Source organism: Musa acuminata, chromosome BXJ3-4 (assembly GCF_036884655.1).
Source record: "Musa acuminata AAA Group cultivar baxijiao chromosome BXJ3-4, Cavendish_Baxijiao_AAA, whole genome shotgun sequence".
Taxonomy (NCBI): domain Eukaryota; kingdom Viridiplantae; phylum Streptophyta; class Magnoliopsida; order Zingiberales; family Musaceae; genus Musa; species Musa acuminata.
This window is the reverse complement of record NC_088352.1, coordinates 19,163,786-19,189,731: the sequence shown is the minus strand read 5'-3', so window position 1 is coordinate 19,189,731 and position 25,946 is coordinate 19,163,786. Positions and strand designations below refer to the sequence as shown.

The 25,946-nt window shown below is 39.3% G+C and overlaps 2 protein-coding genes across 4 annotated transcripts; one reads left to right on the top strand and one right to left on the bottom strand.

The window, feature by feature from the left end:
- The first annotated feature begins 1,018 nt into the window (after positions 1 to 1,018).
- On the top strand, positions 1,019 to 8,148 carry LOC135637197 (WD repeat-containing protein PCN-like). Of its 2 annotated transcripts, XM_065149723.1 has the most exons (12): positions 1,020 to 1,352; positions 1,445 to 1,588; positions 2,998 to 3,118; positions 3,185 to 3,301; positions 3,377 to 3,440; positions 3,656 to 3,769; positions 3,859 to 4,021; positions 4,922 to 5,075; positions 5,180 to 5,742; positions 5,961 to 6,142; positions 6,599 to 6,859; positions 7,470 to 8,148. In XM_065149723.1, exons 1-12 carry the CDS (start codon positions 1,185 to 1,187, stop codon positions 7,771 to 7,773), a joined length of 2,355 nt encoding a protein of 784 aa, XP_065005795.1. In that variant the 5' UTR covers positions 1,020 to 1,184; the 3' UTR covers positions 7,774 to 8,148. The 2 variants fall into 2 exon arrangements, with proteins under 2 accessions (XP_065005794.1, XP_065005795.1); XM_065149722.1 differs by having other exon boundaries at positions 1,019 to 1,352; positions 2,998 to 3,301.
- Positions 8,149 to 9,372: 1,224 nt separating this feature from the next.
- LOC135634975 (ACT domain-containing protein ACR10-like) lies at positions 9,373 to 14,182 on the bottom strand. Of its 2 annotated transcripts, none has more exons than XM_065145753.1 (6): positions 13,819 to 14,182; positions 13,187 to 13,423; positions 12,479 to 12,584; positions 10,779 to 11,106; positions 10,053 to 10,337; positions 9,373 to 9,807 (listed from the first exon to the last, which is right to left on the bottom strand). In XM_065145753.1, the coding sequence occupies exons 1-6, from the start codon at positions 13,859 to 13,861 to the stop codon at positions 9,670 to 9,672; spliced, it is 1,137 nt and encodes a 378-aa protein (XP_065001825.1). In that variant the 5' UTR covers positions 13,862 to 14,182; the 3' UTR covers positions 9,373 to 9,669. The 2 variants fall into 2 exon arrangements, with proteins under 2 accessions (XP_065001825.1, XP_065001824.1); XM_065145752.1 differs by having other exon boundaries at positions 13,809 to 14,179.
- Positions 14,183 to 25,946: the final 11,764 nt, after the last annotated feature.

Sequence of the window (25,946 nt, the reverse complement as noted above, 5' to 3'; positions counted from 1 at the left end):
CTATAGAAATTAATTTCACATATATTTGACATCATATCCGGCTATCATCTTCTGTCTCTTTTAGTATCACTAATAAATAATTATTGATAATATTTCTCGTATGAAACAATTGCTGTTCTTAAAAATGATGTAGAACTTATTGACACAAAATTGATATTGAAAATAGAATAAAAGTGAGATTCTTCTGTTTTTCGTTTTTGGCATACATATAATGGCCACTACAAATCCTATTTCTTAGGAAAAATGCCCTGTTGCTGTGTAGGCCTATACAAACAATAGTTTATTTTTGGTGAAATTTAATTAATTCGATAAATGTTCAAATAAATATCTCTAGTAATTTTTAACTACATCCTTTTAATTTCGAGTTTCTAAAATTTTATTGGAAGTTTAAAAAATAGTAATCAAAGAAAAGCATTTCAGTGAGTCTCCACATTTACATGAAAATTTTGATATAAAGAAAAGGTTAAATGATTAATTGACCAGATAGAGAACGTTTTTCTTCCATTCGATGGGCATCTTTGCAAGAAATCCATATTTGTAGTATTGATGAAATCATATGTATTTAGGTATTTATATGTGTGTGATGTATGTATGTCTGTGTATGTGATGTGTATGTATATGTATATGTATATGTATATGTATATGTATATATATATGCATATATTTATATATTTATATATATGTATATATATATATATGTATATGTATATTTATTTATTTATGTATATATATATATATATTTATTTATATTTATATATAGTATATATGTATACATGTATACATATATATGCATACATACATGTATACATGTCTACATGTATACATATATATACATACATACATATATACATATACATACATGCATATATACATATATATATACACACATATATATATACACATACATAGATATATATATACACATATATATATATATATATATACATATATACATATATATGTCGGAGGGAAGGCGTTAGGCCGCGACTTAGGTCGGGCGATATGTGGCGTGTGCCGTACTGGTCGCGTAACTTAGGTTGCTACAAAGAGATTTGCGTGAACCGCTTCTTAAAGGGCAGGGTTTGGCGTCTCAAAACCCTCGTCATTGCGGCGTCCGGCCGCCATCGCGCTCCTCTGATCTCGATCACAGATTTTGACTTGGAGATTCTTCCGTGATTCTCCTCATGGAAAAGCTGCGAATTCATCGGACTAGCTCGGTGGAGTGGAAGCCGTCGGCGGTGGTGGCCTTGGCCACTAGCGCGGACGGCTCGCAGGTGGCGGCGGCGCGGGAGGACGGGTCCGTGGAGATATGGCTCGTTTCGCCTGGTTCCGTTGGATGGCATTGCCAGCTTGTACGGTTCATGGGCCGTCGTGGTGTTGGTTGTTTCTTGTTCTTGTTGCCCTAACTATTTTCTAAATGTTAATCTATGTGTTTTCCCTGAAGACGGTTCAAGGAGATCCTAGTCGGAGGATTTCTTCGTTGGTCTGGTGCCGCTCGAGTTCGAAGAGCGCCGGCCCTGGACGGTTGCTGTCCTCGAGAATAGATGGGTCGATATCAGAGTGGGATCTGTACTCGCTAAACGAAAAGGTTCGGTTTTTCTTTTTTGTTTTTGCAGTAAAGACCCGTTCTTGCCTCTTGTTGTACTTGCTGAAACTACAATTCCGCATGCTAGCAATGTAGGATGCAACTGGTCAATGCATCAAATTTGCTCAAATTAGTCACCTAGCCTTGTCACAAGTTTCTTGTGCATGAATTTGCAACTTGATCTGGGCGTTTTACATAGTGTGACTTCTATTATAGTAAATTTCTGCAAGGTGAATCATGTGCTGAGAGCTGCACTGATGATTTGAAACCATGAAAACTAGTTTCAAGAACCTAAGAGTTACTTATTGTGTCCCTATTGTCAACTTCAACTTACATGTGTTATGACTCAATTAAGTACAGTTATGAGCCTTCTCAAATCAATGGAGAGTTACGAGGGATTTATTAATATATTTCATGAGTATGAGAAGAGTCGGACATTTTTGAATTACATGAAACTTCTTGCAATTGCATAAGGTGAGGAACTTTTTCTCAAAAAAGAAAAAAAAAGAGGTTTCAGAGCCTTATGGTTAAGGACCAATCAAAGTCCATATTGGCCACAAGGGCCAAGTACAGATGGAACCTAAGACAGGACAAATGTGGAAACTGCAGTGAGGATCCATTTCACTCTGTTATTAACATCTATTTAGCTGCAGTATTGAGCATTACATATTAAAAATCTAGTTGAAGCTGTAATGCTATCATTAAACGGGCTGGTGTTTTTTTGCTTGATTAATTACATGAAACTTCTTGCAATTGCATAAGGTGAGGAACTTTTTCTCAAAAAAGAAAAAAAAAGAGGTTTCAGAGCCTTATGGTTAAGGACCAATCAAAGTCCATATTGGCCACAAGGGCCAAGTACAGATGGAACCTAAGACAGGACAAATGTGGAAACTGCAGTGAGGATCCATTTCACTCTGTTATTAACATCTATTTAGCTGCAGTATTGAGCATTACATATTAAAAATCTAGTTGAAGCTGTAATGCTATCATTAAACGGTCTGGTGTTTTTTTGCTTGATTAATTACATGAAACTTCTTGCAATTGCATAAGGTGAGGAACTTTTTCTCAAAAAAGAAAAAAAAAGAGGTTTCAGAGCCTTATGGTTAAGGACCAATCAAAGTCCATATTGGCCACAAGGGCCAAGTACAGATGGAACCTAAGACAGGACAAATGTGGAAACTGCAGTGAGGATCCATTTCACTCTGTTATTAACATCTATTTAGCTGCAGTATTGAGCATTACATATTAAAAATCTAGTTGAAGCTGTAATGCTATCATTAAACGGGCTGGTGTTTTTTTGCTTGATTAATTTTATCATGCAATCTCAATGGATTAAGAAATTTTGCTGTTTAATGTTCATTTGTTTATAATACTGCAATACTCAGATTGTCCTGTTAATGTGGTTCCTCTAGATCGCACTAGATTCGATTGGAGTGTCTATCTGGCAGATGGCTGTAGAGCCTTCTGTTGATTCACTGCAATCAGAGAAGACTGACTCTGGACTTGTACCAAATGGTTGCACAAATCATGATGGTCAGAGTGATTCTGAATCTTGTCTTAATGATGATGATGATGAATCTGATGAGCTTCACACTGTAGCCTCTCAGACATCTACTCAACGTTTGGCTGTTGCCTGTGATGATGGTTGTATCCGAATGTATAGCGTCTCTGATAAAGATGGGTTGACTTGCAGCCGATCTTTCCCCAGGGTTAGCGGTTAGATTCTTAACCTTATTCCTCGTTATTTTTCGTTATTTCTATTATGAAAACTTGTTATTTCCTTAATTGCAGGGAAAATTTTGAGTGTTACATGGAGCCAAAATGCAGAGTTGATATTTTCAGGGAGCAGTGATGGGTATGTTCATTTGTTAATGGTTGTACTGTATATTATATATGTTAATCTTGTTACCCTTTTGTATTTGTATGTAAGTCCAATCCTTCCTTCTTAGCTTCATTCTGTGGTGTGTTGACCTTTCGTCATGTACTACTATTTTCTTCTCGGCCATTATTTTTGTGCTATTTAGAACATATTTTTACAGGATCATGTTGTTGTCCTGATGGTTCTTGCAGTTTCATAAGATGTTGGAATGTTACATCTTTCCACGAGACATACCGCATTACAGTTGGGCTCGGAGGTTTGGGCAGTGGACCGGACCTTTGTGTGTTGTCATTGCTCTTCTTAAGGTAATTTAAAAAATGCTATAGTTATTTGGATGTCTATGTGAAACTCCTTTCTAGCCAATTCTACTCTCATCCACAAGCTATTCTATTAGGTCTGGCACACTTATCAGTGGAGATAGTACTGGGAGTGTTCAATTCTGGGACAGTCACCATGGAACACTTGTGCAAGCACTCACTTATCATAAGGGTGATGTGAATGCTTTAGCTGCTGTCCCTAGTCAAAACAGGGTGTTTTCTGCTGGTTCAGATGGACAGGTACTGAGTTCATATCATTATCATATAAGTGGCTTTCAGTTGTTAAATATACTTAGCTTCCAATGTACGTTATTGGATTCTTTTGGTGGATGAAAAAAGAAGGCTTTTTTACCTAGTAATAAATATGACATACCTATTTGTGAATCAGGTATTCAATCGTGTCTACAATGTTTGTTATCTTTCTACAATTGCTTAATGGCTTAATCTCAACTTTACCACTTTGAACATGGGACCAGCTTAAGCAGTGTATAAAATTAACAAGATGATCTATCAAGCATAATTATGAAGCATAGCATATGAAATTTATTTTCTTGCTTAGACAAAATATAGGCTTCAGGAAAGGTAACACATTTGTTCTTTTTTGCTAGTCAAAGAGAATGAATGATCAAGAAAACAAGAAGCTAGATTTAGAGTAGTGATGGCTTATCTGTAAGCTGAGGACACTCTCGATAATTAATTAGTGTAGTTGCAGTGACTAACATTTGGAGTTGGTTGAGCTGTAAGATCTACCTCTGAATTGCTATGCTTCAATGCACAAGACTCTAGAAAGCTTGAAGCGTCTGTAGCAGTTCAAGTATCACCCTTGAGTTACAGTTTTATTTGTTCCCCACTGCACTGTGAAGGATCTTGAATATGCTCTTGCAAAGTTCTTCTCTTTCATTTTTGGTCATAATAATCATGTGTATTTGCTTCATTGCTCAATTTGTCATGTAGATATATTCTCACATGATATATAGAAGGTAGATCAACACTATTTAGAGGGAAGCTTTGATTACACCATGCAAAATCATTGGTTTAGCTTATTCTTGTATTCTTAACTTGTAAATACAGGTTTAGATCTATGAATCTAAATGTGTTATTGAGCTGTAACTGATAAACTTCATTCTCATGGTTGTCCAGGTTATTCTTTATAAGCTTTCGACTGATATGATTAGTACGGAGAAAGAGGGGCTTCCTAAGGAAGAAATGGTTAAATGGACCTATGTTGGATATATAAGGGCTCATACTCATGATGTAAGGGCATTGGCAATGACAGTACCAATTAATAGAGAAGGTTTGCTAATATGAACCACTAATGAAGTGTTCAATTTTTTCTTGTTTGCATTGCACTCTAAACATCATATTGAACTTGTGTATGTTCCATAATTTCTTTGATAGATACATTACCTGATGAGAAGGTGCACAAGGTACGTCGTCAAGAGAAACCCATCAGTTTTAGTTATCACAGATGGGCACATCTAGGGGTCCCAATGCTCATTTCTGGAGGCGATGATGCAAAGTTATTTGCTTACTCTGCTAGAGAGTTCACCCAATTCTCACCTCATGATATTTGCCCTGCACCTCAGCAGCCATTGATAAAGTTGGTGAATAATACAGTTGTACATGGGGCTTCAACAATGCTTGTTCAATCCTCTGGCGCATTGGATGTTTTGCATGTCAAGTTAAATGGTAAAGAGGTGGCGACACAGCTTCTTGCTCGGGTGAAAAGCAAAGGATCCAGAAAATTTGTTTGTAGTGCAATAAGTACTTCTGGAATGCTCTTTGCATACTCTGATCAAGTAAAGCCCTACCTCTTTGAATTGAGAAAACAAAAGGTTGGAAAAAGCAAGTGGTCTATTGTCAAAATAAAGTTACCTAAGAGGCTGTTGCATGCGCACACTATGATTTTCAGTGCAGATTCCTCACGCCTGATGCTAGCTGGTCATGATAGAAATATTTATGTAAGTTAATTTTGTTTTGTAATTGAGGATTTAGGGCAGATTTAGTCAGCTGTACTAAGTGAACTTCTTAGTTTTGTTTCTTGATAGCTTATTTATTGTCTTTACTGCCTTGTTTATGCATGGGTTTGAGTGGCACAGATCTTTTGCTAATACTTCTACCGTGTCTCATTTTACTTCTTATCAATTATCACTGATGTTGAGCGTGTTTTGGAGAACAGGTTGTGGACATCAAAGGATCAGAGCTAGTTCACACTTTTGTCCCTCAAAGGAAGTTGGATAATTTGAAATTTGCACCCAGCGAGCCTCCTGTTACCAAAATGTTCACTAGTGCAGATGGGCAGTGGTTAGCTGCTATTAATTGTTTTGGTGACATCTACATATTTAATTTAGAGATAGACAGGTAAGTTGATTTAGCTATAATGTCATTTACTGATTTGAGTCCTATATCATTTGCAGTTATATACAAATTTCACCAACAGTTGACTATCTTTTCTGATATTTATTATAATCTTTTGGGGTGGGAGAGTGAGAATTTTTAAATAGTCTTTTTGAAATTATTTCTTTTAACTATCTTTCAATTGGTCAAGTGAATAATTTTTGCTGGAACTCTGGATGTTTGAGTATATTCTATAAATTGTTTTTTTTTTAGCCATGATTATCATCAACCTGGAAACTTTATGTTGAGAGAATTTGTATATCTGCTGTGTGACACCTTTTCTTTCTTCAGTTGGCCTAAAAACTTTGCATGTGCCTGTTACAGATTAACATCCCTTTTGTGCCTCTATTTTTTCATTTGCTTGTTAGTTCAATTGTAATAGTCTTGGTTGATCGAGACAGTTTTATTGTCGTTTGGCAGGCAACACTGGTTCATATCCAGGTTGAACGATGCTTCTGTCACTGCTGCCGGTTTTCCTCCTAAAAACAGTAATGTGTTTGTCGTCACAACATCTTGTAATGAAGTCTTTGTGTTTGATTTAGAAGCAAAACAGTTAGGTGAATGGTCAAAGCACCACAGTCACCATCTTCCTCGAAGATTTCAAGAATTTCCAGGAGAGATCATTGGCCTCACTTTTCTGCCTTTCTCCTTATCATCTTCAGTTATCATATATAGTGCAAGGTATGATTTGTCTTCATTGTTTAGCTTTAGTAACATGGCTGATTTTTCATGGTGGTACATAAATGTGCACTTGTATGTTAACTTTCATAAAGCAAGGAAATTAGGTTGAACTATGTGTTGTCTGAGAACTGCTTTACTATTACTTTGAGGACCAACAAATTAAGCAATTATTTTATATTTAGTTGTTGCTTTTACCAAAAGCAGCAACTCTTTGATATTTAATGTGTTTTGCTCACTTGGGAAGTTCTTTTGTTTGCATTAGCATACTTCTTTGAATAATGTGGCACTGACATTTAGTAAATCTTTGTAAATAAAGATCATTATAGTCGAGAACCTCTCTAATGAGTTGAAAGTAAAATTGAACAATCATATTTGTTAACTGCTCGAGGTGATTCAGTGAAATTAAATCTGGAAAGATTTACTTGTGTTATTTTGCATCAGGCTGCCAACTAGTGTGAGATCAACGTCTTCATTTGTTTCATTATATTTTTTTGATATTATATTTCATCGCAAAGGATTTGACTTTTATTGTCTGAAAGGACATTTGTCCACCAACACTAGTGTTCAGGGGGATCCTTAATCATGTTTTGACCTTTTCTTATCCATACAGGGCGATGTGCTTTATCGACTTTGGGTTGCCAGTTGATCAAGATGATGAAAGCCTCATTCATTCAGATCTACCACTAGAGAAAAATGATTATAACAAAATTTTTGGAGGAAAGCGAAAGCGAAAATATCTAGAACAGAAATCTAAACCTTTTAACAAAAAGAATTTTGATTTTTTTGCATTCAGAGATCCTGCCTTATTCGTGAGTCACATGTCAGATAATTCTCTTCTGCTAATAGAGAAGCAGTGGATGGAAGTTGTCAGGAACTTTGATGCCCCCATTCACAGACACATATATGGAACATAACACCAGATTGTGCTGGCATTGCCGCAGAAACAAGTGAGACATGCCGTGACCAAGTTTTATCTTCTTTTCTGCATCAGACCAGGCTTCCGCAACAGTATATCCTTACAAGTATTTATCTACAGTTCCAGATTCTTATCTGTTTACGGGAGGAAGTTTTGTTTCCATCAGACAGGTAATTTAGTATCTGTAAAATGAGTGAACTGATAATAATCGAGTAATTGTTCTTCTATGTTCACTTTGAAGATTATCATTGTGGCATCAAGTTTTTTCTAGGCCAAACAGGTTATTAGCTAATCCATGGAAGGAAAGCATTGTTGTGTACTAAGTGAAATGTGTAAAGCTGAACAGCACTATTGATCGAGCTTGGCTTTTTTACCTCTCCCTATGTTCAATCATCATTCGTTATGTGCCAGACCGCAGTGTTAGATGAGTTTAACACAGGTTAAAAGTAATGTCTCCTCTCCTCCCCTTGCCAGGCCTCAACAGTTATTATCAAATGATGTTACTGCTACAACATAAAGATTACTTATTACAGTGTATTCACGATATTTTTTGCAGTGTGTTCGTGATGCACTAATTATTACATTATGAAATAGAATAAGATTTCCTCTCTCTCTCTCTCTCTCTCTCCATGTTTAATGATAGAATCATATTATGGCTTTTCTTATCTGTTAACGATAGATCAACGGTATCTATCGAACGAAGGGTGACGGGCGTGGTTTACGCTTCGTAGGTGGCTCCCATCAGCAAGGTCGGCAGCTCGGCCTCGGATCCGCTGTTCGATCCCCAAGACGCTTCGCAGGGTCCGAGCGCGTAGGACGCCAAACGTGGGATACGTGTCAACGTTGCGGTTTGCGCCCAGGCTTCCGTTTGCATAACTTTGACTTTGTGGTCAACCAGGCTTCAAAACACCCCATTTTTAGTACATTCTTCCCCTTTTTAGGTAAATAAATATGTAGAAATTAATTTCCCAATCGAATGAATAGATTAATATTTGGGGGATTTAAGTGGGGACGGATTGTTGTGATGATGTATGTATGTGGATTTGGGATTAATGTGGTGCAGGTGGAACATATGATGGATGGACGGGCATGGCCGTACGTGACGACGATTAGCACGCGCTTATGGAGTGTGATGCCGATACATAAACCTTCTCGACATGTAGCAGAAGATTAAAGGCATTTGGTAAAAGCACATCACTAATGGTCATAAATTAGCATAACGCAAGTGGTAACGCAGAGATTGACGATTGAGATGGATTTATTGCTTCGTCAAAGGCGCATTTGCCATGGCGACCGGGCATCATCCGCAGCGGTCGGCCCTGCCAGATCACTGCATTCGGCCGGTTACATCCCACGGCAGCCACAGCAACGGCGATGACCCCAGCAAGCGAGGTCACATTACCAGTATGCGTCCCAGGGAAGAAGACAACGGCTTTTCAGAGGTCACATTACCAGGGTAGAGGATAAGGGTTTTATTTAGATGCATCGGAATTCCCCTGCACTAGAGGAAAATGACTATGATGATAATGGTGGATAGTCACATTCTCTAGAAAAGTGATCTACGGAAAGCTTGAAAGAGTTTCAAAACCAAACAAGATGGATATGAACAAGTAATTACTAGTTATTGGACATACAAATTGTATCTTCTACTGTCACTTTGGAAGTAGTAAGGAAGGATTCCTATTATTTGCCTAAAGCTACCATGTACAAAACAAAACTAGTGAGAGAGAAGTAACTTGTCAGCACACTTTCTGGTCTTAGTATATGAACCCTAGAAATATTTACACCACCACTGGGTATGTTATGTTGAGCAGTGATTTAGGCTGAAGATGTTTCTGTGCTGTAGAAGAAGACTTCATAAACCTCAGAATCAGAGAACGTCGACGATGCCGGATCAGTGCCAACCCATCAACATTTTTGTCACTGCCTCCACAATTTTGTCCCTTGATCCACAAAGCTCATGATCGTCGCCGAGATGGACTCTGTAAACTTCCCACTCTCTATCACCAACAACATGCCTGCCAATCTCCGCCTGGAAATCCAGATTCGGACACTGTATCAGCTAATGGATTCGGCTTAAAAATTGATGCGGTAAAAGTTTTATGCAAAGAGTGGGAAGAAAATATCTGAAATTGCCCGACCAAAGATTGATGCCAGGCATGTGATGGTTATAACTGCTATATTCAGTCATGGCAATTTCCAGAATATGTAGCTGATAATTAAAAAAATTGGTGGTCTTTGAAAAGATGTAATCAGATTGAAAGAGCAAAGATATACCAGAAAGATTCTTATCTTGAGGATTTTAAGCGCAAGGGTGATGTCAAAGAAAACAAGAGGCCGGCCCTTGCCAGATAATTCAACTGGATTCGCAACTATAAGTTCAGTGTCAGGCCCCCGGCTGATCAGATTCACTCGTAGCGAACAGGATAACTCCATTCTCAAACGAGAACATAAAGCTTTCTGCTTGTTGGAGTCGACAATCTTCTTTCCATCATTTTGCACCACAAACAAGTCTATGTTGCAGTTTCCATTTTCGGCTGCGTTGAACCGCCCGTAAGAAATCTGGTCAGATCAAAATTTCACATGAATAGGCTTACAAAAGGAAGGAAGATAAGTTAGGAATTGCTAATTTTGCAAACAGGCATACTATCTATGCATTTAACCTCTGTGATTGCAGTAGTAAAACCCAGCATAGTGTGCAGGAAAGAAAAAGATTGCTGCTATTATAATGGCAAACGAGCATTCAAAGTAGAGAACGATTAGCAAAAGGAGGACAAATTCTACGAAGATTACCCACTGCTGGAAAGTGATTTTATCCTATCCTACTGCTGTCCACAATATACGATAGAATTAAGGTGCAATAAAAAAACAAAACTACCTTAGTTTTGCACTATGAACAGTGAAATATAAACCGTAGACTCATGAAGCCATTTCAAGACAAGATAAGTATTGCCACTACAAAGTACAAGATTAATGTTTGTCTATTTATTTCTCGTTTATTACCTGGATGTTGTAATCCTTGAGGGTCCTCATGATGTCATAGAGGAGGCCCTTATGATCATGACATTGAATTTGAATCAGTGAATGAGCATGGCTGAGAGAGTTGTCCACCGAAACACTAGACCTAGGAAGAGACCTTGAAGGTTCTTCTTGAAACTCTAGGGTAATCAAGTCCTCTGTCACAGAAGGAGGTAGAAAAGATGATGCTTGCAAACATTCAGCAAGCTCTGCGCTTGCCAGCTCAATGTCACAACTGCACATAGAATCCCCCAAGACAGCACTCAGTTGAGTGCACGCCTCGTCCTTCCTGTTCTTTGTATGGAGAAGCTCCCTGAAATCATCACCATAGTTATCAGTTATGGTATAAGCTGGAAAGGAAGCAAACAGCTAGGCGAAATCCACATATATACACACATCATCATGTAAAGTTTATAAGACTTCAGTAATGCTTCTTCTATCATAGATTGTGATCTAGGATTTATAGTGGCTTTCAAAACCATTAAAGTAGAAAAAATATCCAGTTTCCACTTTCCAGGTTATAGAACCTAACATTTAGAAATGGCAATCAACGATCCTTTAAGGTCAACTGTTACCAGCAACAGGCTCCTGTCACCAACCATATAACAGAAAAGCTAGGACCAATTGCACGAGAAAATCAAGAAAGAAATAAGTGAAAAGTTCACTGCCTTGAACTCCTATTAGCCACTACCAAGGATTGCCAGACCACATGATGCCAATCATTCTGGTTGGTGCAAACCAGTTCATGGTAAATCAGCATTTCAGCCAAAACTCATTTCAATGAACCAGACAAAAAGCTGAAGCTATTTCCTGAATTGATCGATTCCAATTCATTCTAAACCAGTATGTCATACTGTTTTGGAAATTGATCAGTCACTTATTAACTCTGCAAATGCTAAAATTGTTTCAAGTTTTTCACTTCTCCACTTGATGGTGGTAGCTGCTGGAGAAACGAGAAGAAGAAACATAGCGATCCCTACCGGTTGGGTTAGAGAGCAATGCTATTGTTGCCATCCTTCTCAAATTCCAAGCCAGAGATATGACAAGACTAACTAATATAGGATGTTCATCAGCGTACTCAAATCCCCATCAATCGAAATCTCAAACCCCTCTGCCAGGTTGTGCCCCAGGGATCAGTGGTTGGCAAGTCGCAAGATGGATCCTAGTCTTAAATCATAAGTATCAGATATCAATAGCGAACAAAATCTTGCGACAAGTATCTTGCAGTGAACTTCATATCTCTTGTTGCTTTAGCAATGCATATTTTAAAACAACTTTCCATAGATCTCCCGACCAAATAAGTGTCTCTTGTATCCTTGGTTACTCAATATTAACAATAGAAGTATACATATCCAAGAATCTATGCTGCTTTAAATGGGGTTTTTTCTCTCATATATAACCACAAACTAAAAATGTTGTTGCACTTTGTCCAAACAGTGTGAATTTTTACGACATCACTGTTTTTTTTAGCAGCCCATCACCCAAAAGGCCATAAACTTTTAATATTTTTAGAGAAATAATTACAACATGGCCAACTGGTTTTTGTTTTTTGTTTTCCAATCAGTGATCAAAAAAGATTTTCCTTTCATGAACTAATGCTAACAACAATTGATCAGAAAACAAGAATTTGGATATACTCGGCAAAACAAAGAGACTTTCTGAATGCTATTGGAAATGTAAGGAACCTGGTGTCCGTAACCAAGAAGAGGTCCACGACTCTCCCATCCGGAGTTGTCGATACCTTCACCCTCCTGATTGTAAGCTCCAACTCGCACAATACCTCCGTAACATCTGCCGTTTTCATAATAAAAGAAATTATCTCATGCTAAAATGCTCAAAACTGAACAATTCGAGGATGCTCTTGGAAATAGGGGTGAAAAGGACTCAAAAAAGTATAAGAGAAAGAAAGTGCACACACATGCATCACATCGGCATAGGCAAAAGACCCAAAGGAGGGAGTTTGTTTAGAACTAAGCATGCACATAAGTGCAGCAGACCTCAATTAATTGTCTCTCTTACAGAAAAGAAAATACGACTAGAGAGTGCAAACCCAATAAACTCATACATCCACAGATAAACTCCAGAGTGTGCACGAACGAAAAGAGATGCAAGCTCAAACTATCTGCGCATACGAAACTAAGAGAAAATAATGAAACCAATACAGTATTATCTCGAAACAAAGGAATGCTCTGAAACCTGATTACATCTAGCAAAACAAGTATATAGATAAAACGTTCCACACAAGAAGCATATGTGCAATGTTATAGAAGCAACTTGAAGATTCCACAGAACGATAAGATCCAAGATTCCTAGATTTAAAGAGAATCCAGATTCCATACAAATTGAAGCATGATAAGCAACAACAGAAGAACAAAGAAGAGTAATATTATTACCATGCAAAAGGCCCATCCTGTCGTAGCACGAGAACATGAGCAAAAAGACCTGAGGGTTCTGCTCTGTGGCCGTCTCCTGACGTCTGTTGAAGTAGTAGCTATCGATCCCCAACGGGGACGAAGCCGGCGGACAGGCCGCAATCAGCCTCTTCTTCAACAAGGCCCACCTCGTCGCCTTCCTACCCCTCTCCACCACCCAAAACAGTACATAGCACCATTTACCATCCGTGCTGAAATCTGGAAACCAAATCGCGTTTCAGTTCTTCCACAAAAACCATATACGATGTTTCTTTCTCTTTTTGTCAGAAGGAAATAGAGAACAGCCAAGATCACGTATAAAGTCGAGCAAGAATCGCATCAAGAACAATTGTATGGTCGAAAAGACGAACAAAGATTTCAACTTTCAAACGGAAACCTCAACGAGATCAATCTTTTTGAAGGAAAGAGAAGAATTCATCTCGTTTCCCTCCCAAAAATCGCGTGAAGACGGACTTGTTGGGTTGAAAAGAGAGAAAAGGTTTCGACTTTGACACGGAAAACACACCAAGATTCAGATCTTTACTTGGGGAAAACAGAAGAACTCGACGGGGCAAAGAGGGGCGAAAAGAGGACCAGGGTTCACCTCCCCGTACAATGTTCAACCCGAAGAGGAGAATCACGCGGCAGAGGTCGCATCCGAGGCCGGTCTTGTCGGGGCAGCTGATGGTGATCAAGCTCGGCTCTCCCGGCGTCTCCGGCGGCCGAATGATCACCACGTCGTCGCTCGGGATGCCCATCGCTTCTCTCCTCCTCCCCTTCGTTCGTGTCCTCTCCGCTCCCCGTTCCCTTGCTCCCCGACTTGGGAGTTCGGCGGCCTCCGAGTGGAGCACCAGCAGTAGGCGTTGACGCCGCCGCTTGGCTTCCCTATAAGATGGGAAGATGCGCAAAGACTCGGACAAATCTTTGTGTCCGTCTGTTTGTTTCCTATTGCTCGCTTATTTTCAGCGATCTTTCTTTCTTTCTTTCTTTCTTTCTTTCTTTCTTTTCCCTTTTTTGTCGGAGCTGTCCATTTTCCGATATTACAGTTTAACTGTAGGAATTATGTTGGATGTATCATCAATCATATTAAAAGGCTTTTCAATAATAAAAGAGTATTAACATAAAATCTCACTTAATTCGGCTGATAAAGATTTTGAAGGCACTTATCATTGCCCCCAAAAAGTTTCAACGAAATACTTTTTTTCTTGCCACAAAAAAAAAAAGAGATAATGATATATATATTTATATTTTTTTTTCTTGCAAAAAAAAAAATATATATATATATATATATATATGGAATTATACCAAAAATGTTATCAGACAAACTCTAATATTTTTTTTCTTGCAAAAAAAGATATATATATATATATATATATATATATGGAATTATACCAAAAATGTTATCAGTCCAGACATAAACTCCAATTAAACTTACTCAATACAGATCTATCTCATCGTCTCTCGCATGTTTCTTTACGTCTGTTCTTGTTCTTCCCCTAACAAATGACCGAGACATCACGGTAGGTTCTGTCGTATGCATGTGATATTGCAAGGATAGTGCGAGTCGTCTTCATCCTGGAGCCGCCTGTGACGTGTGGAAACTGCGTTGCCGGGTGATCGACGAAATGACCAAGGGTCCAGTCCACCCAAATCTCCACCAAGGTTGCAGATTGAATCCAAGAAAATCTCATTAATGGTGCTGAGGAACGAACTCAAACGAAGTAACCAATCTGGAATCGGAGGGGAAGAAGGAAACAACATCTCTTGCTAGTTCTTGGCAGACATCACCAGCTGCAGTCAGAAACAGACGTCGTCTTCAACCCGGACCCTCTTGTGATGCGTGGAAGCCGTGTCGCCAGGTGATCGATGAAATGACCAAGGGTTTAGAATCCATGAAAAGGAAGAGGAAAGAACATCTCTTTCCGGTTCTCGGCAAACATCACCTGCTGCACCTCGCAAGGCGCCATCGGCCATCGGTGGCTTGTGGCTAACGAAGCGGGCGATCAGCATTTGCATACGTAGAACGGGAGAAGGTTAGAACAAACAGATCGCAAGTTGGTGAAAGGGACGTTGCTACTGCTGCCAACGTGAGCGTGCCAGTGGTTACGGTGCGTGCATGTCATTTTCGCCGGCTTTCGTGGCCGTAACGCAGCGGTGCAGCAGTGTGAGACAGTGGAATCGTGGTCGTTGTCACTGTGATCCGTGCCGTAAGCAATTGGCCCCGTCAAAGATACGACGGCTGCGACTGTGCTTGGCATTCTTCTGTAACTTGCAAGGCAGCATGTCCGTGAAGTTCGATCTGCTGCTAATCCTCTTCGTCTCTCGATTCCGAGCTTCATCGAGGAATTAAAATCCCATTCATTATCTAACAAAATTACATGTGAGAATAATTAAGGAGACTGAATTTAGTGAGAAAAAGAATAGCGATTGATCTTTGTGAGGAATAATCATTTTGTAGACATAAAAATCATAATACATTATTGTTATATAAAAAATTTTAATATCAAAAATTAAAATTAAATATAAGATATGTATCATTCGAAACTATTTAGAAATTCTTTATTTGATATGTAGGTGTATCGTTATCGAATTGAAAAGTCGACGATATCGATCTACAAGAAAAGCTAAACTCGTATTCTCTTCTCCTCTTATTTTTCACAAGATTATGGACAAAGAGGATATGAGAGAAGATCTATAACTTATTTTCTATTGATCGATAATCGTAATTAGAATTCAATCACATTTATAATATATATATATTAATTAATCAAATAGGGTTACAAGCCAACATTCTACCACTTAACTCATTAATTGGTAAAATATAAAAAAAATTAAAATAAAAATAAAAATATTAAAAAAATATTTTACTTAATTAGATTATGAGACTTCGAAAAAAAATAAGATGTGTACACGAATTTTATAAAACAGGCTAATAAGTACAACAAACATAATTTTACATTAAGTTTGACTATCGATGCGAGTTATAATAATTGTATGTTATAAATATTATACTTTCTTCTATTTATCACATTATTGTTAGTCCTTCTTAATGCAGTCTAAGTGACCTTTGTAATTTATCTTGTCAAGATAATCATATTATCACATTCAATCATAATATACATATATATAAATATGAATAGGATGATAGAAATAAATAATATTAATTACATAAGCAAGAATGTCAATTATAATATACACTCAAACATATATCAATATATCTTTTATGAATTACTTACAAACTCAATCGTAAGAATATGATCTTTTAAACACTCTAAGTTATAGGTCCTAAGTGAATAGATCAACAATTAATATGGTAAAATTTAAGTTTTTAATTGACATTAATTGTTTCTATATATTTTCTCTAACAATCAATCTAATAGAATTATACCATAATACATAGAACTACTAGAGTACTTTCTATTTTTTGAGAAGAAAACGATTGTAATATATCACAAAATATCTTTAACGATTTAATAACTGAGTTTGACTATATCAAATCCTGAGATAAAACATTACAGCCATAAAACTTGATTAGTGGCTTCTAGGCCACTTTGACAACTACATGACTAATACAATAATATAAAATATAATTTAAAATATTCTATAAAAAAAAATTATTATAATTTAAATCTCATAAGTCTCGTTTCAAGCCACTTTAGTAACTATTAGTTAGATAAAATTTAGAGATATAAGTTACAAATAATATTCACTAAATTTCTTCATTTTAATATATATCAAACTAATTTTATAATAATAAAATAATAATCATAATAATTATTGAATATTAATCAGCATAAAGAAAAATTCATATGATAACTATAATCATAATAAATCATAAAGAATGTCTTTACATAAAAAAATAAATATTATTTCATAATTTCAAACATATGCATGTGAATAACTAAATAAATATCCAAGAACAATAATTATATTTTTATTTATTGATATAAAAATTTATCAATATATTATATAAAAAAATAAAAGAAAATCATAATTTATGATTTTTTAAATTTCACATAGAATTCGAAATTAGACCAATCAACCTTATTTAATTGGGCAAGCTCAAAATTGGGCCACCTGAATTAAGCTTATAGATTTCGGCTATGTATTTGCTCAATTAGGCTCATCAAAATTAAAATAAATCAAAGTCAAAATTTGATTTTCTTCAAATTTGATTAAAACTTGATTGATCACCCAAATTAAGCTTATAGATTTGGGCTAATTATTTACTTAATTAGGCTCGTCAAAATTAAAATAAATCAAAGTCAAAAATTAACTTTCTTCAAATTTGATCAAAACTTGATTGATCAAATTTAAATCCAGTTAAGCAATCAAAATACAATCATGATCAAGTTCAATCAAAATATTTTATTAAAATAAATTAAATTAATTAATATTATAATTAAGAACATTAGATAAAAAAATTTTACTTTCAAGGGCAAAAGTATACTTTTTTATGGCATATATAATGAAAATATTTAATTTTTGAAGGGTATAATTGAAAGGTAAAATTTAAGGACACATATAAGTGTTTTTAAGTTTAGAGGGGTAAAAATATCATTTTTTTTAAACATAATTCGGTGTGCGCCCGTCGACTATGCATAGCCTACAACCGTCACTTTAGGCGGACTTTAGGCGGCGATTATCCTTATACTATCGATCAATAACCTCTTCGATCATTGTGCGATGTTGTGCCATTGTGCCCATGCATGACTTGGTATATGCATCGCTAGAAGGTTGCAACGAGGGTTGTTGGGAGTGCAATTGTGCTCATGCTTCCACTCGAAGCAATCGTTAAACTTCGGTGTGTAGTTGACATTGGCTATGGTCAGTAAATGTTATGATGACATTGTTGCAGCCGCCACAACTTGCAATACTACTATAATCACCTGCGACCAAGGTAGGCCAACTACCACAAGGCTGTTGTCCATTAGCAATTGTGTATACAATTGTTGTCGGTTGTTGCACCTTATGACATTTCTGTTGGGAAATCTTGGGGACGACATCACATGCGCAGCGGAAGAATAAGAAAAACAAAATCCCCGATTCCGAAAGAGATGTTAGTCGTCGTGCGAAGATTAGTGCACAAAATTCGCGAAACTTAAAACTGCGTATAGAGTAGATTGTGTTACCTAGGGAGATCGTATATCCCTGTTTTCTCGCAGATCTTTAGGAGAGGGTAAAGGAGGTCAAGCATCATCCTCTGTAGCGGTGATCCAAACAACAGGGCTGCGACGACGCTCCTCAACACTCCAGGCCTACTCTGAGGTGGAGAGGGGGACGAGAATATGAGAGGCAAGCAAAGGCTCTAGCCTATAAGACTCTGAATCCCTCCTATTTATAGAGGTCCCCTGTCAAACCCTAATGGGTCCTCCCCTAGTGGGTATTGGATCTACATCCAATAAGACAAGGGCTCCGTCGGATATCTCATATCCGAACCTCTACTCATCGTAATACCTACCATATGTGTGTGACCCTCTAGGCCCAATATCGAGCTGGCCGTGAGTCATATCTATCAAAACTCCTTCTAACTCAGTGAATTATTATCTCTGTAATAATTCACTTGACTCATCGACTACAGACGTACTAGGCTACTATGTCGTAGTCCCCAGACGATACAAGGAAATCCAATCCATTGGACTTGTCTGTCCTCAGTTATCGTGTACCTATAGTCCCTCATCCATCTAATATCCCTAAGATCGTATATCGAGCATGGTGCTGTCAGACCCATACGGTTTCTACTCGAGTCTCGCTCTAATGGATTCTCTCGGAGAACTCTTTCTCTCTCAATCCGAATGACCCTGGCCAGGGATTTTTCTGAGCAAGAACACATGGGATATTCCGCTCATGACGCCGAGAGTGGATGATCCTCTATCGACACTCAATAGCCCTCGTAAGGTCGACTACCACTCTCAATGACCAGCTATACTAGATCTAGGACAGCTAAACCTATAAGTCTAGTATCAAAGAGTGGAGCACTCATACAAGACATCCTTGGTGTCTCAAGTCTAAGGACTAGATATACCACTAGGACTACGGAATCGCTATATGACAATAAGGCATCATCAACCATCCAACATTTCGTAAGCGGATCAATCAGTGAACTCATTCTTCAGTGAGCACCTGTACTATATCCCTAGTGTCCCTACACGAGCAACTATGAGACTAGCTGCATCCATCATATGGACGGGTATATAGCACACCAGTCTGTTCGGTTATCACGATGTCCCTCTCAACTAACCTATGACCGGGATTATTTAGGATATGTGTTTAAAGGTGAATCGATCTCATTATCGTGATTTCATCACAATTCGATTCCCATTGCACAAATCCAAGGAAATCACAATATATATATGCATATATGCAATAGTTATAAAGTGATATGCACCAAAATATAATAAGCAAAAAGATTTTGTATCAAGTCACACGTGCCATCACTCACGTGATTGGCTTGCTGGGCACCTATGACTAGCAATCTCCCACTTGACCTAAAGTCAATCACCTATGTGTCTGATCCCCATCAGACCCCTATGACGCTCAAAGATAATCTGAGATAACAACTTTGTCAGTGGATCTGCAATGTTATCTTCGGATGGAACTCTTTCCACTACTACATCTCCTCGGGTTACGATCTCTCTGATAAGGTGGAACCTCCTCAGAACATGCTTAGATTTCTGATGAGACCTAGGTGTCTTCGCTTGAGCAATCGCCCCGTTGTTGTCATAATGTAGGGAGATCGGCTCCTCGCTACCCGGTACGACTCCCAAATCTTTGATGAACTTCTTCAACCAGACTTCCTCCTTTGCTGCATCTGATGCAGCAATGTACTCTGCCTCTATGGTTGAGTCAGCAGTGGTATCTTACTTGGAACTCTTCCAGCACACTACTCCTCCATTTAAGGTGTACACATACCCTGAATTCGACTTGTTATCATCGACATCAGACTGCAAACTTGAGTCCGTGTAGCCTTCAACCTTAAGGCTATTACCTCTATATACTAGTAAAAGATCCTTAGTCCTTCTCAAGTACTTAAGGATACACTTTACTGCTTTCCAATGCTCCAAGCCTGGATCCGCCTGATACCTGCTCGTGACACTTAGAGCATGCGCTATATCAGACTTAGTACATAGCATGACATACATGATAGACCCTATTGCTGAGGCATAAGGTATCATATCCATGTTCGCCCTTTCTTTTGGAGTCTTTGGGGACATACTCGTAGAAAGCGATATCCCATGTCTCATCAGTATTAGACCTCTCTTGGAATTTTCCATGTTAAACCTTTTGATAATGGTTTCTATGTACCTGGACTGGGACAAGCCAAGCATCCTCTTCGATCTATCTCTATAGATTCTAATCCCCAAGATATAGGATGCTTCCCCTAAGTCCTTTATAGAGAAGTGTCTAGATAACCAAGCCTTTACTATGGATAGCATTCCTACGTCGTTCCCAATGATCAAGATGTCATCCACATATAACACCAAAAAGGTGATAGCACTCCTACTTACCTTCCTGTACACACAAGGCTCATCTTTGTTCTTAACGAAATCATAAGATCTGATTGCCTCATCAAATCTTATGTTCCAACTTCGAGAAGCTTGCTTTAGTCCATAAATGGATCTAAGCAACCTACACACCTTATCTGGACAGTTCTTGGACACGAATCCCTCAGGTTGCATCATATACACCTCCTCCTCGAGGTTCCCATTGAGGAATACGGTTTTCACATCCATCTGTCAGATCTCATAATAGTGTGCTGCAATAGCCAATAGAATTCTGATGAAATTTAGCATTGCTACGGGTGAGAAGGTTTCATCGTAGTCAACACCTTGCCTTTGACGATACCCCTTAGCCACTAGCCTTGCTTTATAGGTCTCTACCTTTCCATCTACTCTGATCTTTTTCTTAAAGATCCACTTGCAACCGATGGGTACAATACCTTCGGGCGCATCACTAGGTTCCAAACCTTGTTGAAGTACATAGAATCTATCTCAGAATTCTTGGCTTCTTGCCACTTCCCGGAGTCTATACTCATAATAGCCTCCTCGTAGGTCTGAGGATCAATATCCTCAACATCCTCTCCTCTAATATATCCCATATATCTCTCAGGAAGATGGGATAGTCTATCAGACCTACGTAAAGTTGAAACTTGTGTATTAGGTACCTGAACAGACTCGGGCTGTAGAGTGGTGCTTGAGCTTGGTTCTCCAACCTCGCTCAACTCTATCATTCTCCCACTATCTCCGCCAAGAATATGTTCCTTCTCAAGGAACACTGCTCTCTTAGCTACAAAAACCTTTTGGTCCTTGAGATGATAGAAATAATACCCACAAGTTTCCTTGGGGTATCCCACAAATTTTCATTATTCTGTCCTTGATTCTAACTTATCGGGGTTGTGTCTTTTAACATGGGCAGGGCAGCCCAAATCTTAACAACCTTAAGATCAGGCTTCTTCCCTTTCCATATCTCATATGGTGTAGACACTACCGACTTAGTAGGAACTCTGTTCAGAAGATAAGCTATGGTCTCTAGGCATATCCCTAGAATAAGATGGGTAGGTCAACGAAACTCATTATGGACCGTACCATATCTAATAGCGTACGATTCCTCCTTCCATAGACACCATTGAGTTGAGGTCTATAAGGAGGTGTCCATTGGGATAATATCCCATGGTCATTGAGGAACTAAGTAAACTCTGCACTTAAGTACTCACCTCCTCGATCTGATCGAAGAGTTTTGATACTCTTTCCAGCCTGGTTCTCTACCTCATTCTTATACTCTCTAAATTTATCAAAAGCCTCGGACTTGTACTTCATTAAGTACACATATCCATACCTTTAGAAATCATCAGTAAAGGTAATGAAGTAGGAGTAACCACCAATGGCATAAGTTAACATGGGTCCACATACATCACTATGTATGAGTTCCAACAGCTCAGTGGCTCTCTCTCCAGTTCCACTAAATGGAGAGTTAGTCAGTTTTCCACGAAGGCAAGGCTCGCAAGTTGTATATGACACATAGTCGAATGAATCTAGATATCCATCATTTAGCAACTTTTGAATCATTCCCTCATGAATGTGACCTAGCCTACAATGCCATAGGTATGCACTGTTCATCTCATCTCGTTTCCTCTTAGACACTTACATTCATGATATGTGGAGTAGTGTCTAGCATAAACAAACTTTTATGCAATATTCCTCTCGCCAATCTCCCCTCGGCTTTGCTAGAATTTATAATAAATTGTAGATGTGATAAGCAATACTAGTATCCAATACCAATGCACTATCACAAAAATCTGACAATTGAAGATTGATCATGAATGTACCTGAAGCTTCTCCAAGCTTCTATTTCGCCCTCTCTGCAAGGTACTCTTTGCAGTTCCTCTTCTAGTGCACATCTTTACCATAGTGGAAGCACTGGCCTTTGTCCTTTGTTGGGTCTTTCTTAGCAACCTTTGCTTTACCTGGTCTGCCCTTGCCCTTTCCCTTCTTAAGGGACCATTCTGCTTTCCTTTTCTTTCTAGTCTCACTAGTGTAGAGAACTGGCTTCTCTTACTTAATAGTACTCTCTGCTTCCCTCAACATATTGAGGAGCTTTGGGAGAGTCACCTCAAGCTTATTCATATTAAAATTTATTATGAACTGTGAAAAGGAATCTGGTAGGGACTGAAGCACAATGTCCACACACAAGTTATCCTCTAGGACCATTCCTAGACCTATGAGTTTCTCTATCCACTCAATCATCTTTAGGACATGGTTCTGAACCGGTATCCCCTCAGTCATCCTAGCACGGAAGAGGCTCTTGGATATCTCATATCATTGAGTCCTTCCCTGTTCCTCAAACAATTTACGGACATGTAGGAGAATGGATCTGGCATCCATCTTTTCATGTTATCTCTGTAACTCAGGAGTCATAGAGCCCAACATATAGCACTGAGCAAGAGTGGAGTCATCAATGTACTTCACGTAGCGAGCGATCTCATCCTCGCTTGCCCCTTCTTCGGGCGTAGGCATCACTGTATCAAGGATGCACACAATTTTCTCCGCCATGAGAATAATTCTCAAGTTATGAAGCCAATCCGTATAATTTGGACCAGTGAGACGATTGACATCAAGTATGCCACGTAAGGGATTTGAAAGCGACATTTTCTGAAAATAAAGATGTAGCAGAAATGAATAACATACATATTTTACAAAAAATAAACTATCAAGATATGGACTTCTATCTTAATATGCTCCCACTATTTTACTAATGAGTCACGCGACACCCTCAGCACATGAAACGGAAGTCTCCGGTAGACTTCTAGTGGGGATCAGGATTCAATCAGCGTCTTAGTGTAACCTCGAGAGACTCGACCACTCACACTAAGCCTAAAAGGTATGCAACTCTTGCTGATCACAACTCCTTGTGATTCCCGTCCTGTTCGGCCTCCGAATCACCATGGCCTCGAGGGACTCGACCAACCATGATGCTCGGTTAAGTCAACACCTTCGTTACAAGATAAGTCTGATTTGATGATATTTTCTCGAGGGACTCGACCAAGCATACCATGCCCTCAGGTCACCGGTGACATCTTTATGTCGTAAGCAAGATAACGAATCGCGATATAGGTGAGTCTCGAGGGACTCGACCAACTCAACCTACACCGGGAATTGGTTCCTACTTATAACGATGGAAGGCCACGTGGGTCAATCTAATTGCCTCACGTTTACCGACTTAATATTATCGAGAGATATTTCTATGATTTGGTCTCCTAATATTATATGTCACACATATACATATTTAATATATATCTATATCGCATGCAAATATATATACATATATAGTATGTGTATAAGCAATCACACCAGATGATCATGGACCATAACCTAATGTGATTAGGCCCGAGCCAATAGGCCTAATCACTCACATCAAGATCTATGTGTGCAATGGTGCATCTCCATGCCCTGTGATCGTCCATCTCGTCCTCGTTGGTTTCGTCGATATCTTGATGCATCTTCATGCATCGCGATCATCCGTCTCGTGGGTCCCGCTATCGCATCCACGCTCCCGCTACGCCTCCTCATGTGATTATAACTTAATCATAGGCACGCAGGCCCGACAATAAACGAGAAATATAATGGAGGCTCGCATACCTCAATAATAATAATCACAAGTACACACATCATACGGTCCATGATCATCCGTCCACACATCATACATCACATGTATAAATAATCATCATCATGTAGGACTACTAGATAATGATAAATAATAATTAACTAAACCTTTTAATTAATTAATATTTTATGAAATCAGGGACATATAGGAAATTTCTAATTTGGACAAAAGATAAAAATTGGAATTTCTCAAATTTCGAGGGGTAAAACTATATTTTGCCCAGAAAACCCTAATGTCCCACTCCCCTTTGTTGCTGCCGCTGCCGCCACCCTGCTGGCGGTGGCCTGTGCGGCGGAGCGGGGGCACCACCCCTGTAGGTGGGCGCCACCGTGGGTTGGCGCCCCTGCCGGTGGTGCTCCCCCCGCGAGCGCTGTGCCCGTGGGTGCAGTGCCCCGCCGGGCGGCCCCCGCAAGGGGGTTTGCTAGCAGGAGCAATGGTCGCAAGCGCCGTTGCCCTGTGACGCCTCAGCCCGCGGGCGCTACGGCCGCAAGCGCCTCTCCCCACGGTGCCTCTGCCCGCGGGTCCAGCACCCGCAGGCGTCGCCCTTATGCACAGGCATAGTGCCCGCACGTAGGTGGTCGCCTTGCCTATAGCCTTACCTGCCGGCGCCGTGCGGCAACGACCACGGGTGGGGCACCCGCGGGCTACCAGCCCCACCGGTTGTAAGCCTACTGCAAGCAGGCCGCCGGCCGGCTACTATAGGCGCAGCCCCTGTGCTGCCTGCCTTCGGCTACGTTGCACGCACACAGATCGAGGGCAGCAACTGTTGCTGCCCTTCCTTGTTTTTGCGTCAACGATTTTGACATCAAAATTCTTCCTAAACACAACACTTATAGTTTAAAACTAATCTATCGCACGAACAACCTGACTCTGATACCACTGTTGGGAAATCTTGGGGGCGACATCACATGCGCAGCGGAAGAACAAGAAAACAAAATCCCCGATTCCCAAAGAGATGTTCATCGTCGTGCGAAGATTGGTGCGTAAAATCCATGAAACTTAAAACTGCGTATAGAGTAGATTGTGTTACCTAGGGAGATCGTATATCTCTGTTTCCTCGCAGATCTTTAGGAGAGGGTGAAGGAGGTCAAGCATCCTCCTCTCTAGCGGTGATCCACGCAACAGGGCTGCGACGACGCTCCTCAAAACTCCAGGCCTACTCTGAGGTGGAGAGGCGGAGGAGAATAGGAGAGGCAATCAAAGGCTCTAGCCTATGAGGCTCTGAATCTCTCCTATTTATAGAGGTCCCCTGTCAAACCCTAATGGGTTCTCCCCCAGTGGGTATTGGATCTGCATCCAATAAGACAAGGGCTCCGTCGGATATCTCATATCTGAACCTCTACTCATCGCAATGCCTACCATATATGTGTGACCCTCTAGGCCCAATATCGAGCTGGTCGTGAATCATACCTGTCAGAACTCAAGGGAATCCAATCCATTGGACATGTCTATCCTCAGTTACCATGTACCTATAGTCCCTCATCCATCTAATATCCCTAAGACCGTATATCGAGCATGGTGCTGTCAGACCCATACGGTTTCTACTCGAGTCTCGCTCTAATGGATTCTCTCGGAGAACTCT

Coding starts and splice junctions, on each gene's coding strand:
- LOC135637197 (XM_065149722.1), top strand. CDS start 1,185: ATGGAAAAGCTGCGAATTCATCGGACTAGCTCGGTGGAGTGGAAGCCG. Junction 1,589..2,997: donor TGTACTCGCTAAACGAAAAG/GTTCGGTTTTTC, acceptor TGGTTCCTCTAG/ATCGCACTAGATTCGATTGG. Junction 5,076..5,179: donor AGTACCAATTAATAGAGAAG/GTTTGCTAATAT, acceptor TTTCTTTGATAG/ATACATTACCTGATGAGAAG.
- LOC135634975 (XM_065145752.1), bottom strand. CDS start 13,962: ATGGGCATCCCGAGCGACGACGTGGTGATCATTCGGCCGCCGGAGACG. Junction 11,107..12,478: donor TTCTTGGTTACGGACACCAG/GTTCCTTACATT, acceptor TGATGATTTCAG/GGAGCTTCTCCATACAAAGA. Junction 9,808..10,052: donor TCAAGATAAGAATCTTTCTG/GTATATCTTTGC, acceptor CTGGATTTCCAG/GCGGAGATTGGCAGGCATGT.